Here is a 19,892-nt window from a genome sequence, read left to right as displayed (position 1 = left end):
CACAGCCCTTAGCTATTCTTACCTTAGATGCCGCCAAGGCTTTCGACAGGGTTAATTGGAAATACCTGTCGGGGGCCTTGGAAAAATTTGGGGTGGGGCGGGCTTTTTGCCGGGCTGTGGAATTATTATATCATGAACCTTCAGCCTCGGTTTTGGTTAACGGCGGACTATCTGAGCCTTTTACCATCACAAGAGGTACCCGACAGGGCTGTCCGCTTTCACCCCTACTTTTTGATATCTATATGGAGCCTTTCGCCCAATGTCCGCTTTCACCCCTACTTTTTGATATCTATATGGAGCCTTTCGCCCAATCGATCCGCGAAGATATCAACATTGCTCCATTTAGATATAGAGATTGGGAAAAAAAAGTAGCCTTATATGCTGATGATCTCATGATCTTAACATCGGACATTAACACAACGCTCCCATCAGTTATTAATTTGGCACAAAAATTCGGCAATATCTCAGGCTACGAAATTAATGCCACAAAGACTGAGATCATGGCATGGAATAGTATAAATGCGCCACCCCCAGTACAAACTCGGGACAACATGAAATATTTAGGTATAAAAATCTTACAAGATATCAACCAGATTGCCCACACAAATTTTACATTAGCAGCCAAAGACTGTAGGAACTTAATGAACTCTTGGAGACATCTTACATTGACGCTCCTAGGCCGATCTAATCTGGTCAAGATGTCCATATTGCCTAAATTGACCTTTGTTTTCAATAGTTTGCCACTATATTTTGAAAAGAAAATGATAACAAAGATGCAGAGTGACATCACCTCATTCATATGGAGGAACAAGACCGCAAGAATTTCCTGGAATAAGTTGAGGCGTCGTAGGGAGAAGGGGGGTTTGGCCGGCCCTGATATTCAAATTTATGCCTGGGCATTTCAGCTGACACATGCCCGAATATTATTTAAAACTCCATCAGATCAGGGAGTCGGCCATATGTTTTCAACACTACTAAAATGTGAAGGTTTAAATCAGACTGGTTTCTTATTTAAGTTTGGAGACCCAAAATTCTTTAAGAAAATTAAGTTGAAGACATTGCAAGGCCTGGCAAAAACTTGGTATAACATTAGAACCATTACCAAAATAGGCTATTACTCTAACGGCTCTCCCATATGGGATCTTCCGGCTCCTCCGGAGTGGACTAAAGATGCTCTGACAAGCCCGCTAAAAGATGCTGGGATCTTAACTTGGGGAGAATTGTTTTTTGAGGGAGAAATGCTCCCCTGGGAACATCTAGTGAGTAAGGTAGGCCCCAATCTCTCTAGACATAAATATCTGCAGATCTCTAGCTGGGCGACTGCACAAACATCCGGCTCCACTCGCCGTCCACAACAATTATTGGGAGACAATAGTCAACTAGAATCTTCCTTATTGGATAATTCCTTAACAAAAAAACAGGTTTCTCATTTTTATAATCTAATTTTAGAGGAAATAGATGGAGTGTTACATCTTCCCGACCAATTATGGGGATCATTGTTGCCGGCGGTAAATCTAAAAGAATTATGGAAGTCATCCTTCACTGTACTATGGGACATTATTAAACCAGCCTGGCTGCGAAGAAACCATCTCTTCACCCTCCACAGGGCTTATTATTCTCCTCAGAGGTTGTCCAAATTTTCACCAGGCATTCCAGTAGTTTGCCCCCGTTGCGGTCAGGTGGCAGCCTCTGATGCTCATATGTTTTACGATTGCCCACATTTAACATCTTATTGGCAATCAATAAGCAACAAACTAACATCTTCAACAGGCACTACTGTGAATATTGATCTAATCCGGGTAATTTTTGGAGTGACGGACAAAAAACGCAGCGCAAATAACAACCTCTTGTTCTACTCAATCCTGGTGGCTCGACGGGAGATTTGTAGGCGTTGGAAAGAGGCATCCCCCCCGACACTACAAGACTGGAGTTCCTCCATACTTTCTATATCGAAATTAGATCTTTCTAGAGGTGGCAAACCAGAAAAAGAGCTTTCTGGCTTAAATTTGATTGGTCTCAATAGTCAAGACTGGGTTTTTTTTTTTCCCCCCAGTTCCAATGATTACGAAGCCATGTCGCACCCCTTTTGCTCACTCAAGCTTGTCCTTTACAATTAAGGTCAATTTTTGGTATGAGTAGATGGTGGAATTTGGCTAATGGCAAGCATCATTCCAGGAGTATAAAAGGGCCTGTGATATACTGTGAAAGTGACTTTGCTGTTGGTTCCTGGCGTATCCCCGTAAAGATTGACCCCTACCAGTCCTGCACTGAGACAGCATGTCTACTTCTCAAGTCACACTTTTCCTGGTCCGCTGTACTGAAGGACCTGCCATGGTTGAGATGAGGAACAAAAAAAAAAAAAGAAAATGACAGTGATCATTTAAAATGAACATTCTGGCTGAGCAGAGTACATTATGCTGTCTGCTGCATCCACGCCGCATGTCCTAATAAGGAATTACAAACTCTCAGGACGTAGACTTGGAACGTTCTAAGTGATGTGCAAGAGAAATATATAAATAAGGGTGTGTAGGGTGTAGTCTGCTCTTTTGGCGGGTGACCACATAGTAAACCTTTTTTTATTGAGAGGTACTTAAAGTCAGTTTTGTGACTGAGGAAAACCATCAGAAAAGAAGATGGAGGGTTTTCTTTAAGAGCAGTGACCACTGCAATCCATACACCAGAGTCTGCAAGGACACAGCACCAACCCTTCCCCTACCACTCAGTTATTCAGGACTTCTGTCTTTGGTGTTGGCAGAAAAATCCCTAGCCTAGCCTGTTGTACCTTTACCATTAGATTCTATGAGGTGGTAGGTACTTTCTTGCATGGCCACCTGCATGACCTTGTCTCTTATCGTTAAGCATCCTATCTCTCACCCCAGATTCACGCATAGGTAAAAACAAGAGGCGAACCACACCGGTTCTCATGTATGACATCAACACCACCCTTGCAGGCCACATGAGAAGCTCACTCTCCCATTCTGCGCTCTTCCACAGAGCAGTGTGCTGCTTATCTGCAAAGCACGTCAACTCCTCATCAGGAGTTAGAACTGTTGTATACATTTGGTTAAAATACAGTGCAGTGTTTATTTGGCCAAGAAGCTATCCTGGACCATCTGAGAACAACATTGGCAAATAGGCCTACTTTTATTTCTATATTTTATGGAGTGCAAAATGTTCTGGCAATCGCTTGGTACATTTATTTTTCCTTTTCCTAATGTAAAGGCTAACAGGGGTAAAGAGAAACTTTGAAGTGAAGGATTACCAGATTCAGAAGTGTTGCGGTAACTGGTGTGTTGAGAATTCTGTGCAGGAAAACAATAACACTTGTTGCATATTGCAAAAGCATTGACAAAGCAAATCGTTTTGGCTTTTTGTTAGCTGAAACGATAATATAAAGCTTTATCAAAACACGCAGCATTCTTACAGCCTTGGCAGCAGCAGTGCAAGCAACCCATGCGCCAAATACAGACAGAAGAAGCTTTGTAGGCTTTTATCATATACAGTGAGCAAGTATGCACGAGTAGGACAGTGAAAATGTCCGTTACACTTACACAAATACCCTCAACACTGACAAGAGAAATGCATGCTGCATTTCAAAAGCACAGGACAAGTACAGTTCTGACAGCAGCAGTGCAAGCTACTCTGAAGCAGACAGAAAAGTTACGCTAAATGTGCAGTAGAGCCTTATCTAACACACACAAAACTGAAACTTGAATGTTCATAACATAATAAACCTATGGATGGATAAAGAAAATTATAGGGGTCGCCCACAGATCTGCAACCCGTAGTACCACACACAAGATACTTTCACCTACTGTTACAACCTTTTCCATATACAAAAATAAAAATCGTATTTTTATGTCTTTCATAGACAGCGCGTGCAAGGTCTCTTTGAAATATATGGTTTACATTAAATTGGGCTACAGCCCACTCATAGCTCACCATTGGTTAGCTTTAGAGTGGCTCTAATTTGCTTCTTTTGTGTTTACCAGGGAATTCATGTGTCATGTTATCTCTTGAGTTTGGTCCGCCACTGGAGCAAGGACCAATTACTTGTGTCCAGTGCCTTAAATGGAAAAAGAGAGGTGCCGGTACTCACCAAATTGATTGAGGTAGGCCTGGGAGGGGCGTGTCTGAGGGAGGTGGCTTCGAGGCAGCCTTGTACACTTTCAACATTTTCTTCTTCGATGTAAAGTGCCCCAGTGCCCTTGGCCAAGTTCTGCTCATAGCAGCAGGGTGTAATTGGTGTTTGTGGTAATTGCATATAGCGTGAACTTAGGGCATTAACATGAGAAGCAGAAGTTTTACGCGAAAGTAGATTTTTTTTTAATGGCACAAGGCGGTTTAAATGATTTGCCCTAGATCACAGGATGTTGAGCCCACGCTGGGATTTCACCTTTGCTATAAAAACAAAAAGTATGCGTTCATGTAGAACTTGTGCTTCTCATGTAAATCACGTTAATGCCCCCCTACCAAGTTTGCACTATATATAACTGCAAAAATGGACCAATTTGCCATGTACACACGAGCCGAACTTGGCCGAAGGGCGTTAGGTGCTCTGACAGACAATGGCGAGTGTATTCCAGCGCTGCAACCTTTCCCTATAACTGACAGCGCGACAGTTCCAATGTCGAGAGCTCTAGCTGTCAAAGACACGTGTCTTCCTGTGCTGTTGCGCTGTCATGGTGTGAACAGGGCCGGCCTGTAGCGTGGGCGAGCTGGGCCCAGGCCCAGGGCGCCAGTATTCCGGGGGCGCACTGAGCTGTGCGCATTAAGGCAATACCAGCAGCAGAACCCCTGTCATCTTGCAACCGCCTTGTTCATGTCCCTGCCTCTGTCTGACTTGCCAGATTAGAGTTGTTTTAAACCTTTATGATTAGACTTTTAGGCAATGTTTTAACACCTCATTGCCCCTTTCTTCGCGCTCCTTTCACTGTCTCACCCCTGCTGACACACACACCAACAGATCCATCACCGTGAGGCAGCAAAGCCATCAGTGATTTAGGTGAGCTGGGGAGGTCCTTAGGCGTTTGGGTTAAGGGGGCAGTCACTGCTCATCCAGAGACTGACCAGTCAACTCATAAAGTACCCCGCCTCATTTCAGTCTCTAGCATCAGCAAAGGCGCCAAATTTCTCTCCACCCAAGGCGCTATCTGAACAAATGCCGGCTTGGAGTGTAGGGCTGTAGCTGTAACCTAGCGCCAGAATCCACTTGCCATTAACTGTCACGAGCCGATAACCCAGAGACTGACCACAGCATGCCACTAGGAGCACCGGTACTCTCTTAACACAAGGATAAGTCCCGGTACTCAATGAGAGAACACGGAGAAGTGCCGGTGAGTACCGGCCCATTTAAAGCACTGCTTGTGTCCTTCCACTGCTCTCCTATTTGGAGCAACTTTTTCCTTTCTTTTCAAGCACTCCATACGAGTGCTTGTGTTATCAAGCAGTCTCCCATATCCCGGTCAATGTGCTTCTTTTCCCTCACAACTTACTTTCCCTGTCTGTTACTTCACCAATACACCTCTGTTTCACAGCCCCCACCCATGCCTGTCCCTGTTTTATATCCCTGCACCCGCCCTCTTGTATGTTTCTTCCCCCATCCGCTTGTTCCTGTTTGTTGTTTAGTCTGGCCTCGCCACAACACCCCGCAATCCCCCCCCCCCTCCGGAATCTAACAGGCATCAGCCATCTTGGAATAGCAGTGATCCTTTGCAGCAGAATGTACATATGTCAAAATCACAAATGTTTTGATTCACATTAGCCAGTGTATTCTAGTTTGGCTACCACGTTATTGCTAGTGAAAGAAGCATTTTCTGTGTCTCAACCCTCTATTTCACTTCGCTGTCCTTAAATTCACATTTATCTAGCCGCTGGGCTGTCGTTGCCACCAGACACCGAGTGGGAAAAAGGCAGCCTCTTTAGCGGCTGCTGAACACAAAATGTATGACATACTTTGCCAAGAAGTGCCAGCTACTTGTGGAGTTGGTATTACTAAAAGCCTCACACAATGGAGGTTCTACACAAACAGCAATTATATTTGTATAGAGAGAATATTATCTCTGTTTCTCTCGATGTATGTTGTCTGACAAAAAGCTCGTTTGGCTATTTGCATTAACGCTTCGACTTCAAAGCCTTTCAAAATGTACCATTAGGTTGCAATTTATCACCTGTTTTGTGTTTAAACTTGTGGTTTTTCCTGCCTGTGACTGCTTCCATTTAACCTTTTGAATTGTGGGATTTGCAGTCCAAACTCTGTAGTTTTTCCCGCTCATTCCCTGTGACTACCAGTTTTCCCCTCCAAATTTCTCCTTTTGCTCGATGCTAAGACCTGTATGTTAAGCAGTGCACCCCCAGCCACCATTTTGTGTTAACAAGTCAGTGAAACCAGCCCACCCCCAGCAACATGGATATTCTACATCAGAGGGTGCTCTGAGACAACAGTAATCTGCTGTGTGCTGTTTAAACTGTATATAATAGGGACTGTGCACTTCGTTTTTTGGCCAGGAGAGGGAGTAAAGTTTTATTCAAACAGTATTGTTAAAGGACAAGTTTGTTAGGCCCGTACCTGCAGAAGTCCAAAGTGTGGATTGAGCCTGCCTGTCTCCTAGGAGATTTCTGAATAGAGCAGCAGCTTCCAACTCCATGGCCAGAGAACCTTGTCTGAGGTAGCTGGGACCTTATATAGTCTGCTATTGTTTGGTACATGTGTACACTGATTGATGTTTGTATCTGGTGTTTCTATTGGATTAGGGTTAGTGTCCTCATTGGTTGGGTATTTGAGGGTTCTGATTGGTTTCTGGGTCTGTGATTCAATCAATGTAGGGTTGGGACTAGGGCTAGGGTTAGGATTTTTATTGGCAATAGGGGCTAGGGCTTCCTGTGTTATTGGTTGTTGGGACTAGGGTTGGGACTAAGAGTAGGGTTAGGCTTTCTTTTTTTGAAGTAGGAACTAGGGCTTCCTATGCCATTGGTTGCTTAGACTTGGGTTGGAACTACTGGTAGGGATAGCGGCCTTCTTTTGGATGTAGGGATCAGGGTTTCTTAAACTGATTGGTTGCTTTGACTAGGGCTAAGATTGGCTGTAAGGTACTGGTCTCCTACTGGTTCCAGATTGTAGGGGTAGTGTTGTGATTGGATAGTGTTAGGGCTAAGGTTCCCATTGGCTGGAGGGGTCACCTGATTACTAGGGCTATAAAAGGCCAGGGTTAGGGTGTCTCAGCTAAGGGCGGAGAGGATAAGGGCAGTTGCCTGTTTGAGCCTATGAAGGGCAGAGAGGACAAGGTCAGTTGCCTGTTTGAGCCTGTTCGAGACTGGTCGGGGCCAGAAATGCTGCCCATGTTCCCCTTCAGTAATACCCACCCACAATTTATTTTCACTATAGATATGTACCTATCTTTGTGTACTGCTTTGTATAAACATGTAGAATAATTATGTTGTTAAAAAAATCTATGTACCTTTGAATCTGTGTCTGTTACTTTTCTCCTGAAAAAGTATATCCAATGCACTACCCTATTTCGCATCCTGTGCCTCTATCATTATCTTTAAACTACATATACTTATCTCCTTTATGCATCTATATACTTTCAGTGTACTTATGGATCTATAAATGTATCACTTTCTTCTAATTTGGCATTTCCAATGCACTACCCTATTTCTCAGCCTATACTCCTATATATTCTTGCCCAACTTTCTGACTCATCTCAAACTACTTTCTACTACTCTTTCTTATGCACTACTCTATCTCTCACCCTATACATCTATCAATATATCCTCTACATCCACTCTCTCATTTATCTCAAACCCCATACCACTACTATGACCCCCAAAATAACCCTTTCTAGACTCTCTCCTACTCTACCCCTCCTTGCATCATCTGACACCTCTTTTACTATACCGATCCCCTAAATAAACCTCTCTAAACTCTTCCCTCTGACTCTTCCCCTCCAAAACCCCTTTTTACTCATCCAAAAGCCTGCTCCTACTGCTATGACCTTAAAAAAAATCCTTCACCCTTCTATCCCTCCGCTATCCTTTTCAATCAAAATAACAGACAAACATGTTCACTTTTCAAATTCCATATTCCACTATACTAATTCACCACTTTATGGGTTCCAGAATAGCGTGCTACTCACCAATAAAGCGTTTCAACACCCCATCAGGGTTACAAGCGCTATATGAATGCAACTCTTTCTTCCCCTTCCATACCTCCGCTATCCTTCTCACTCCAAATAACTGACTAATATTCACCACTCAAATGACTTTCTTATATCACCATACTAATTCACCACTAATCCTTTATGGCTTTCCGGAGTAGCGTGCTTCAACACCCCATCAGGGGTAACAAGCGCTATATAAATACAAACCTTTTTTCCTCTTCTATCCTTCTGCTATCCTTCCAAATCCAAATGACTGACTGACCTATCCACCACTTAAAATGTACTTGCATGCTTTACTATACTAATTCAACACTAATCCTCTGTGGGTCCCGGAGTAGCGTGCTACTCACCGAAAAAAGCGCTTTAACGCATCGTCAGAGGTAGTAAGCGCTATACAAATGCAACTACAATAAATTACAATATTAGAGGAACTCCATATTGATTTTCGAAACATTAACTATTTCGTTAGGCAATGAGATTAATAGTAGAACACATGTGTTAGGCTACGATGAACACTTCGGCACGTACATGCAGTTTATCAGGCTGTTGACAAATAGTGGAGATCCTTCAATAATTTATCAGGATGTGTAAGAAAGTGGCTCTATATATACAGGACCAAAGTAAGGTACAGTGTGTATAGAATCCCCAATCTCCAGAGGTATAACAGAGGTTAAAGTCTGATCTGACCTTACTCTCTAAAGTGGTAGCTTGGTCGAGCAGTAAGGCAGTATCAGAGGACAGTGTAAAGCATTTGATGTACACACTCAGTCAGCAAAAGGGTTCACACACTCAAGAACTGAACTCTAGGCCAATGGGTTTTATATCAAAAGATATAGTTGTTTTATTTTAGAAACAACAGGTATCAAAATACACTTTTCTCAAAATGAGCGACTTTAGGTAATTACTTTGTAGAAAGGCAATAGACTTGGTAAGTACAATAGTTACTGGGGTTGCAATAGGCAACACAATTCTAAACACAATTTAACATTGAGCTCAATGGGTTTTTCTAAATAAATGCAGTTAATTACTTTCAGGATTACTTTTCTAACCACAGGACTGGATCCTGGATTCAGTCCCAGGACCTAAGCTGTAAACAGTTAAGTAAAAGCGTTTTGGTTACAGTTGTAATTTTTAAAGGATATAAATGTATTTTCAAAGTTGACACTTAAAAACTTTTCAGTGAAAAACTAGCAATGTTATCCTATGGAAGGAAATTGAAGTCACAGGTAAAGTAAGTTCTCGTTACTTTTGTAATCCAGTACTGGACTCCTAGGTTCAGCACTGGGACCTCTACCTAAGACAGGTATTTACGTTTCAGTAGTTGGTACGATTTTTAAAGAATATTTGTAATTTGCAAAAATCGACACTTAGAAGAAATTTCAGAGAAAAACAGTCAATGGTTTCCTGTGGAAGGAAATGCAGGTAACTGGTAAGTACAGTTAGGATTACTTTTGCAGTTCAGTGCTGAGCTAGAAGGTACAGCACTGGCTTCTCTCCTGATCCCAGGTGAGTATTTCGGAAATCGTTATTCGGCTGATTTTAGAGGAATATTTAAAGTTTCAAAACTCCACACTTAGAAAAAAATTCAGTGAAAACCAGTCAATGTTAGTCTATGGAAGGAAAGTGAAAGGTTCTGGGCATAGACTTAGGGGTCTCCCAGGGTCGGAAAGGTATAGTTGTTACACCCTCAGCGGCACAGGGGCAGCCGGGTGCAGAGAGAGTAGGCCCAATGCAATCCAATGGAGGATCGGGGGCCTTTGGTTGGTGGCTGCAAGCAGGCAGGCCACGCGGCTGTGGGCGCTGAGCTCCCGGTCACTTACTCAGGGAAAGTAGGGTAGTAGTTACACTTCCAGCGGCACTCGGGCGGCTGGGTGCAGGGTGCTTTTGAGCCGTCGAGCACTCAATGTTATCCAATGGAAAAGTTACAAAGTGAACAAAGGCTGCAGGCTCGGGGACAGATTCTTCAGGTGCGACCACCACTTCGAGAGGTAAGTTGGGTTCTTGGAGAAGACGCAAGTATCCCAAAGGATGGCACAGGGGGCCGTGGGGCACCGGGTGCAGGGGTGTCTTTGGGGGTCGGGAAATCTTACCCTCGGCTGGTCGCAGTTACAGGGTCCCTGGTTCTGAGGCTGCAGGCGTCGTCTGGGTCGTCGAGGGGGGTCTTTGGGCACTGGACTTCGGGTCCCAGTCGCTGGGGGGGACGTCCTCGTGGTCTTGGATCCCTCAGGCACGGGCCGGGCTCAGTGGGTGCAGAGTGGGCTGGATTCGCGGTTCCTGGCTGGCACCAGGGGTATGGTTCTTGGAGCAAAGCCTCTGCTCATGGAAGTCCCAGTCTTTGAGAGGGTCAAGGCAGGCAGGTCCTCCGGGTTTTCCAAGGTTGCTGTCCACAGGAGTCGCCGGGATTTAGCAGGGGCAGGTTCCAGGGTTGACAGGCCGGTAGGGCTGGGGCCAAGTCAGTTGGTGTCGTCCTGTTGTTAGCAGCTGCACGGCGGGTCTTCTTCTTCTTGATCTTCTTTCTTGTTGTCTTATCGGGATCTAAGGAAGTAAGGTTCAGGGTGCCCCTAAATACTAAGTTTCGGGGTGTTACAGGTAAGCAAGGGCAGGGACCAATGAGTCTCTGTCCGGGGGTGGGTACACCCCCAGTCAGCTCCTCTCCTGGGGGAGGAGGGCAGGAGCCTAGCTGTGATTGGGCAGGGCTCCCCATCCTGGGATTGCGCTTCACCTCGCCTCTCCCACCTGAGGGGTGGGGTTGGCACAGGCTGGCACACCCCCCTTCCTGAACTAGGGTTTCCCGACAGTCTTCCCGCCAGAGTGGGGGTCAGAACTGGTGGGCATCAGTTGCTGAGTGCAGCAAGTGGTCTGGAGAAGCTCACAGAGGCGGCAGGCCTTTGAAGCTTCCCCCTGCCCATCCTGGGGGAGGAGACCTAGCACCTCGCCTAGGTTGTGCATTGTTGCAGGCCCAGGAGAGCGGGTGGCTCTCCACCCAGGGGTCCAGATACATGTCTGCTGTGTGGCAGCCTAGGCAGCCTCTCAGCCCAGACGTGGATCGTAGGTAAGGTTTTCAGGGGGCATCTCGAAGATGCCCTCTGGTGCATTTTACATTAAATCCCACACTGACATCAGTGCGGGTTTAATGTGCTGAGAAGTTGATATCAAACTTGTCAGTCTTCAGTGTAGCCATTATGGTGCTGTGGAGTCCGTAATGACAACCTCCCAGCACCATATACTCTTAATGGCATCACTGCACTTACAGTGCCCAGGAATGGCCCTGGGTACTGTAGGGGCACAGGGCTAATGCACCTGTACCCACACCACTGGCATAGGGCACCCAGCTAGAGGGGTGGCTGATGTATGCCAGGGCAGAGGGTTTTGTGGGCATGGCACACAGGGATGTGTGCCATGTCGACTCTTTGTTTAGTTCTGCACTTAGGCGCTCAGCCTGCAAAGGCAGTGTGTGGGTGTCAGGGTACAGGGCCCCCAAGGGTTATCACAATAAGTGTTGCAGCTCTTAGGGGTCTTCTCTGGTCACCATGCCCTGGGTACCTAGGGTCCATTTACTAGTGGCTGACAGGTGGCCAGTGATGCCAATTAGGTTTTAGGGAAGGAACACAGGCCCTGGGCACCTGTTTGGCAGGAGCCCAGGGCACACTCAGTCAAAGCACATCAGCAGTTCAGCAAAAAGTGGGGGCATACCAATGCAAGAAAGATGGCACGTACTCACAGGATGCCAGGATAATAAAAATTTTTTTTTTTATTTTATCCGATGGAGGAGAGGTATCCAAGTTTCCCAACTGAAAATAAGCATTGGAAAAGCCTATAGGTCTTGCCTATGTGAGATCTATTAGCTTTGCCAGTGTCTTTTTAGCCATGTTTTAGCCATGTTGTAAAGCAGCATGTCTAAAAGTTATAAAAAAAAAAAAAGTTATGTGCGTTTTTCTTTTTAGCTTCCCACATCATGGCAGGGTTTTTAGATAACTTTTATAGCATGTTTGTTTAATAACTTAATCATGTTGCTCTACAACATGGCTAAGAGACTATGGAAAAAAGCTATATCTCTCATATAGGTGAGACCTATTATCTTTACCAATGCTTGTTTTCTAATTCCCTGCAGCATGATGTCCTGCTAAAAGCCCAATCTGGGAGAGTGGTCAGTACTCGAGTCTTTATTACACCTAAAGCTCAAATGTTTTTTCCACTTGCATCAGAGAATCATCAATTATGTGATCTATAGGGCCATGGTTGTCAGTCACAGCCGAAGAATAAAATCTGTTTATGTTTGGCTTAGACTCATTCTCATTAGCCTGATGTAAGGTAAAAATGAAAACATCAAAAATATAGATGTAGACATCAGGAGAGGAGCGTTGAGTAAACCATCTTCCTTCCTTTGGTCTGTTCAGTTGACAGTCGCAATTTGCTTCCACTCACTGCAACATAGAGTAGAGTCAATGCATTTCAGCCATTGGCTCTCCTGCACTGTGCTCTTATGTACACATTCACTGCATAGAACTGCACTTCAGGGCTGGTGGACCAATGCTTTTCCAGGGCTTTTTTAATTTCCTTTCTTTAGCTTTTATGTATTTCAGTCATTCTCCATTGTTTAAATTACGTTTTCAGGTGACATTAAGCCAATGGTACCTTTTGTTTGCACTAATAAGAATCGTATCTTCCTACGATGCACATTAAAAGTATAAAGGGATTCTATACTTACTCTAAATATACCTGCCTCTATGAAAGACCCATGTGTTCTAATAAAATGATATGGCTTTTTTTATTGAATTTTAAATTTGTATTGAAAACACATGGCCACCATGTTTAATTCCTTGGACGCTCATGGCGAGCTGAGCTCGTCATGAACCACGGCTCTCCGGTGCTTATGACGAGCTCAGCTCGTCATGGCCTGTGGAACGCTCAGGTGCGGGGAGAATTCCCCCGCTGTGCGGAGTGTTCCACAGGAGGCAATACACCTGTGACGAGCTGAGCTCGCCATAAGCACAGGAGCGCCGTAGCTCATGACGAGCTCAGCTCGTCATGAGCATGGGGGCGCTGTGCGCGCCCCCCCCCCCCAGCACAGCGGGGGAATAACCCCCGCAGCGAAGGGGCTAACAAGCGTCCTTTTTGCCTTTCTAGTAGAGATAAATATAAACAAATGTGTAAGGTTGTCTGCAGGGAGCGAAAACACAAAAAGGTAATCTGTTACCCTAGATAGCAGACATTTGATGCCAAAGACAGTTTTCCATTTTTTAATGATATCTCATGGCTTAGGGGAAGCTCTGTCAGGGCCGGACTGGCTCTAGCGGGCACCGGACGTTTCCCCGTGGACCGGAGGGGTGGGAGCGGTTTTGTTACTGGGGGCCGGTTTTGCAGCAGTGCTGCAATGTCGGCCCCCTGTAACAAAAGCGGGAGCTGTGCTTCTCACTGCTGCTCAGCTCCAACATTTGCACACAAATTCTTCTTCAGAAGCATAGCAGTTGGTGAATGAGTCGACACCTTGTCTGGCTAGCAAAAGAGTAGTTTCCATTAAAAAATAAACTCTGATCCCTGCCTTCCTGAATCCACAAGGCTCCTTGGGGGAGACAGGCAGCTTATTCCACACCCTGTAGTCCTGTGGGGCTTGGGGGTTGGGATGAAAGCCACATCCTGTTGAGGGAGTAAATGGTGTGACCATTGCTATCCCATGATATACACCAGAGAATATTTACACAGAGTTGACACATTAACAGACATGGGATACAGTGGAGACTGTGTGAGGAACCATATTCTGGACACTGCATAAGCCATTGTAAAGTTCAAGCCTGCACTTAGACAGAAAGACTACTACTAATGTTCACTAGACTGTGGTGCACCCTAGCCCTGCCACGCAGGTTTTTCTTTCGAACCCCAGGTTTTAATCGTGGTTCAGGCTTACGTTTCCTGTTTTTCCCAGAGTTATCGAAATTGTCTGATAGGGAAACGAAAGATACTTGTACACAGGAATGATAAACAGGAGGAGAGAGAGAGGTAATAGGTTATTCCCTAAATTCGTTTTTATTGACACAAAGGTACAGCCTTTTAATGAAATAAAATCTATCGTTGAAGAGTAAAACAGAGTAAGCTGAAAGTTGCCAACAAAGACCTGTGTAGGGAGGTATGATCAGCAAAGGGCTGTTCATACAATCCACTACAATACTGAAGTCAAAGAATGGGCGCATGGCACAATTTCCTTTTGTCCCCTCCTCCCTTGAGTAACACTTCGAATACATTAGACCTGTCCTTCAACTCCTGACCAGTTGCTGCGTCACATGGGATCATGAGAAGCGACCCCCACCCAAAAAAACTGTGACAAAGAGGGAAAAAGGGGGTGGAGAATAGTTCATCTCAAAGGCGTTAGACCAGGTTTTTGTTTACACACACAAAGGAATTTCCAGATTAACGCAAGGTTTAGACTTGTACAGTTTAATCTCAAACTACTGTTACCCAGAAGTAGAATACCAAACCATGGTCTGGGATGTAGATATCGGTTGTATAATGGTTGACCTATGAGAAGACACACCTCAAACTGGTAAGAGAAGATGAAAATCTTAGGGAAGATTTAGTGGACCGCCACAGTGATGTCTAAGACCTCTTATACCACCCAGACCAACTTCTACCCTGAATACAACAGTAGAATTATTCTCTCATTTTGCTGGCCAAGTGGATTACAACAGTCAAAACCAACACTGTGACATTGAATCCGGTCAATTGCAACAACCTCACTGGGGGTATTGATGGGATATTGAGCTGTGCCATATCACCAGAACAATGACACATCCTCCCATCAAGTGCTTCTTGCATGTCTGGAAGTTCACTTTTGTAGTACCAGTGATGGCCAGTTGCACCTGTTGTATGTAGTTTTGTTTATTTTTTCTTTGTTGTTGGGTTCAGTGTTCGGCCATGTGTGGAAACAATTCTGAGTGTGGTGTGAACCTAACAACGCCCAAAAGAAAAAAAACATTGGAAGGGAAAAGCCAGAAGAAGATGTGAAATCATACGTCATAGTTTCATACGTGGAGGCAGGCAGAGTGTACTGATTCTTCTGGATTGCTGGCTCAGATTAAGGAAGAGGACACATGGCTGTGGCAAGGGTTTTTCTCCCTAAGGCTGGGCCCTCAGTACAGTGTAAGTAGATGGTAAAAAAACTGTTTGATGCGTAGAAATTGCAAGTCCATGTTTGAAGAGAAACATGTAACTGTACTTGTTGAACATAAACTATTTAATATTTGAGTATTTGTTCAGTGGCGAAAGACGTGCCACTGTTAAGATTATTCCTCTGACACCGTGTCTGAATGTCCTCTATTCTTTTCATGTTTCTCTGCAGCCTACACCAACCTTCAGTCTCACCATCTCCTGCAGCAGCAGAAGCAAATCCAACATCAGTTTGTGATACAACAACAGATTCAGCCACGGCCTGCCTCTCAGCTCCTGCAGACCAGCGCCCCATCGCAGCAGCCATCACAGGCCCAGAGTCTGGTCATGCCATCAGTTACCCTGGCCACGTCCATCCAGTCCCATCATGCCCCTCTCTCCTCTACAGCCACACTTCAGCATCCACCGCCTCAGTTTCACCTCTGTAGTGCCCAGAAGCACGGTTCCATCCACCAAGTGCCACCTTCTCCTCATCCTGCAACAGGCCTTCAACCGATGGTACTGGCAGCGACACAGGGGCATGAGACAGGGACTCTGAATGGGCATGCAGCATGCCTGAACCATGCTGCACAGCGAAAGTTTCCCCAGGCCTCAGCTGTTATCCTGCAGATCCAGCCTGCGCCTGCAGCGGTGAGTTGCTAACTCTGCATTTCCGGTACTGCAACTGTTGCTTGCTTTATTGTAGCCACTATATTGGAATCCACCAGTGACATCCAAGTCCAGTCAGCTAAGTTTTGCATAGAACGGGTGGATGCAAAAATGTGTGCAAACCTTCATCTGCAAGCTGATCAAACATGCCATGATGAAATCTATTGCTGGCAAACTCCGATTTACTCTGATAAGCATTATTCTGCTAAGCAATTACTTAGCACATTTATGAGTAACACAAAGCTAATTGTCATTTCCTTGCATAAATTGTCTGTTCATTCTTGGCATCAAACACATAAGGTATAGAATTACTATCTAACTAGTTTGATTTTGTTGTCTGTTGCATTTAACTAATGCGCCCAAATGTATCTGTGTTTGTTTTATCTGTACATGCTTCGGTTTTCCTTTTTCAACACATTTGGCTCTTCACGTGACGAAGTTGATGAAATATGATCCTGAAGTGCATATAAATGACAATATCAGCCATCTCGAAGTGTAGACCTACAACTAATTCTGATTTTAGCCGAACACTCACCCAATGCCAGCCTTGAAATGTGGTGCTGAATGATCTTAAAATTAACCTTTACTCTTTTAACAGACGCTCAACTGACCACTAACTCGGAGACATAAACCTACACCAAATGTAAAACTTGTGCCTAAGCAAAGACCATAGTTATGCCCCTAAACCAACTGTGGCTTTTCGAACCACAAGAAAAAAACTTGCAAGTGACATATAGTAGTTCAAATACAGTTTGCAAAAGACCTGGATAATAATGCCAGCATTAACATTCTATTTGCAAATGTTTTCAATTTCTGTGAAAAAGACCTGTCGTGTTTTAAACACAAAATATTTTAACAGTCCACCAGCTCTACATTCGAGTCTTAGTTTGTAAATCATGACAGTATACTGGTGGGAACGCCATACAAGGGTGCTCCTTTGGTAGCTGCTAGACGTATCGTTATGGACAAGGGGGTGTCTCTATGAGTGACCCAGATTACTTAGAACCACAAATAAATCTATTGGGCTCCTGCATGACAAGTACCTCTGTGTGATCTGTTGCGATCTTTCTTCAGGAAGTTTTAGGTTGAATTATCGGACACAGCAAAATAACATTTAACTACAATGGGCCCTAAATGACATGTTAATATACAGGTGCAACCTGCTGATTACCAGAGGAGCACGTACTAGTCAAAACACCAAGTAACAAGTGTATGAAAAGCTATGAACTAGGTAAGGCCTTTGTGAAATCATAAACAACCAGGAAGTCATGAAGGAACCGCCAGACATGTAGAATCATGAACTAGCCCGGCTGCCATGCAATGCAATGGGTCTTAATGCTCACTGTAAGCCATGAGGTAGGACTTTGCCATGGTAAACATGCACAATCGGGAACAGATAGCCAGTGCACAAGGTAGTATGACACCAAGCAGTCCAGACAAAGAACAGCAGAGCTGGAACTCCACTCGTAAACAAGGCACAGTGCAGGTGGTGAACATGGCCATTTACAGAGCACCCAGCACTAGGTTTGTCAGAGCTTTTTTTGGGCCTTGGTCACAAATGCCTTGCAGAGACCCTCCCTGGTTTTATGTTACCATCATTGTCTCAACAGTTCTGGCCTGGAGGAAAGGTTTTAAGATACTGGGGAGCACTGCACCATTCACAAAGGGGTAGCCCATTTGGGGCAAACTGAACTTTCTCTTAGCAGGAGATGACCGCTGGGGAATATTCACTTTCAGGGTATCAGAACAATTAACCATGTTCTAGAAGATGATTGATTAAAGACCTTTGCCGAGATGCAGGAGAATTACAACCTCCCCCCATCGCTGATCTCGGACTATCAGACTCTGCGACATTCCTTGACAGGTTCCCTATTGCCCCATCTTCCCAATATATCTGTTTCTACAATCTTTCAATGCATCTGCAAATAGGGAACATTCAAAGGAGTAGTATCGGGTATTTACAAACTGCTCAATGATCACTCTCACTCGACCTCCTCCACAGCACTAAGGTCCTGGTGGTCAACTAACTTGCGCTCAGATTATGAGGAAGATGATTGGTCCGACCTCTTGAGAGATCACCATAAGACCCTTAGGGAGGTACGCCTTAAATGGAGCTATTACAAGATCCTCCACAGATGGCACTATCCACCCCCTCCCACCCACCCAAAGATTAGCCGCAATCAGGATGCTGTCTGGTGCTTCATGCTGGAGGTGCAACAACCCGAGTAGTGATGTAGTTAATATCTTGTGGCAATGCATCAGCTTGCCATGCTACTGGAGATCCGCCAGGGACAAGCCTAAGACAGTCCTAGACTTCACAGGTCAATTAGGCAGGCATGCGGAACTACTACATGAGCCCGGCATGTAGCCCATCTCACACACCAAAAACTCTGATGATTTTCAACAGTATTAGTGGTGGCCAAGATATGTACTGCAACAGTGAAGAACTAACCTTCGCCCTACAATACAGACAAGGACCCAAGAAATGTACAACACGGTAGAGTATGAATGGGGGATTTATCGTTCAAATGATCAAATGGAGAAATTTGATGCAACGTTAGTCAGGGTCTCCATAGAAATAATAATAATAATAATAATCCACATTTGTAAAGCGCACAATCACCCGTTAGGGTCTCTAGGCGCTGGGGGCCGTCGGAAAGATTAAGCGAGCTATTGCCCAGAGTCACATGGTGCTGGACTAACCTGCCGCCGGAGCCGGGGATCGAACCCTGATCCCCAGATTCCAGCGTCAGTCACACTGGCCGCGGCGCCGAAACCACAGACTGAATGCTCATCCCTGTGCACCCCTAAGCTGATTCGTGCATAGCCACTGACACTGGTCCAGCCCAACTGGGAGGTTCAGGATTCACTGGCAAGAGCAATACAATGGACATATGCTGGAGAACCACTGGTACCTCCCAAGGGCCGCAATACGCTACAAACCGGCACTATTGGACTGGGATATGTACCTATTGCATTTAGGGCATAAACCCGTTCAGGGTACATCATTCGGTCTTAATACCTTCTAACTGTGGGAGCACAAGACACCTGCCTACACCTTCTTGCACTACGGATGGTGCTACCCACAGGGGAGAGACAAGGTAATGGCATCAGGGGACATATATTGCACATTACACCTACATGCCAAGGTACGACACGGGTCTTTGAGAGAAACGAAAAACCACTGTATATCGAAAGTTCATCATGTTTACATGTGGTATGTATTAAATGCTATGCAAAAGATAGTGTTACAGGCTCAGATTAGCCGCAGAAATGTTGAAATATGATCAGTATCTGGCATGGTTATTGGTTTGTATGTGCGAGGATAAATATTTCATAAAGAATTGTTTAAAAAAACAAAAAAAAGGAACAAGGAAAAAAAACGAGGCAGTATTGGAACCCTGCTGTGGAATCCCAGCAGGGCTTCATTTGTGGGTCGCAGCCAGCCTCCATACATCCTACCAGTGTTAACAACCATTCTTCCTTGAAGGAGCATTTAAGTAACAGGAAGATCAGAAGGATAGCATAGAAAAAGAAAATATAGGTAAGGAAGTAGGTTGAAGGCTAGGTAGTCTCGTAAAAATGTGATTAGCTGGAGATGTCACCACTGGGAACTCACCAGCAATAGTGAGTTCCTAGAGATGAAAAGTCCGGGAACTAAGCCAACGTACATAGGGAGTCCTAGACAGGCAATAGCCGGAGGAAATCATTTAAAAGCTTGCCAAGGAATTTGTAGATCAGAAACACTCTGGGAATCCTAGACTAGCCACAAATCCTAAATACGACAAAGAAGTGGACAAACATATGAAGTCAAAAACAACATTCACCTCACAGAAAGTTATGTAATCTGTACACAAGTATAGGAAGATGGATAGATTATTCACCAGCTAAATCAAGAGTTAAAACAGAAAATGCTATTGGTGG

At 44.7% G+C, this 19,892-nt stretch overlaps 1 protein-coding gene across 3 annotated transcripts in view; it reads left to right on the top strand.

Annotated features, from left to right (window-relative positions):
* The window catches only part of PHC2 (polyhomeotic homolog 2), a 646,847-nt gene that overhangs the window by 446,687 nt on the left and 180,268 nt on the right, over positions 1-19,892 (top strand). For all 3 annotated transcript variants that reach the window (XM_078643027.1, XM_078643026.1, XM_078643028.1), the window contains one exon: positions 15,493-15,950. In XM_078643027.1, coding sequence (XP_078499153.1) covers positions 15,493-15,950 — 458 coding nt within the window. The remainder of the gene's footprint in view (positions 1-15,492; positions 15,951-19,892) is intronic.

This window comes from Lissotriton helveticus, chromosome 5_1 (genome assembly GCF_964261635.1).
Source record: "Lissotriton helveticus chromosome 5_1, aLisHel1.1, whole genome shotgun sequence".
Taxonomy (NCBI): domain Eukaryota; kingdom Metazoa; phylum Chordata; class Amphibia; order Caudata; family Salamandridae; genus Lissotriton; species Lissotriton helveticus.
The sequence above is the reverse complement of the archived record's forward strand: the minus strand, read 5'-3'. Positions and strand labels throughout refer to the sequence as shown.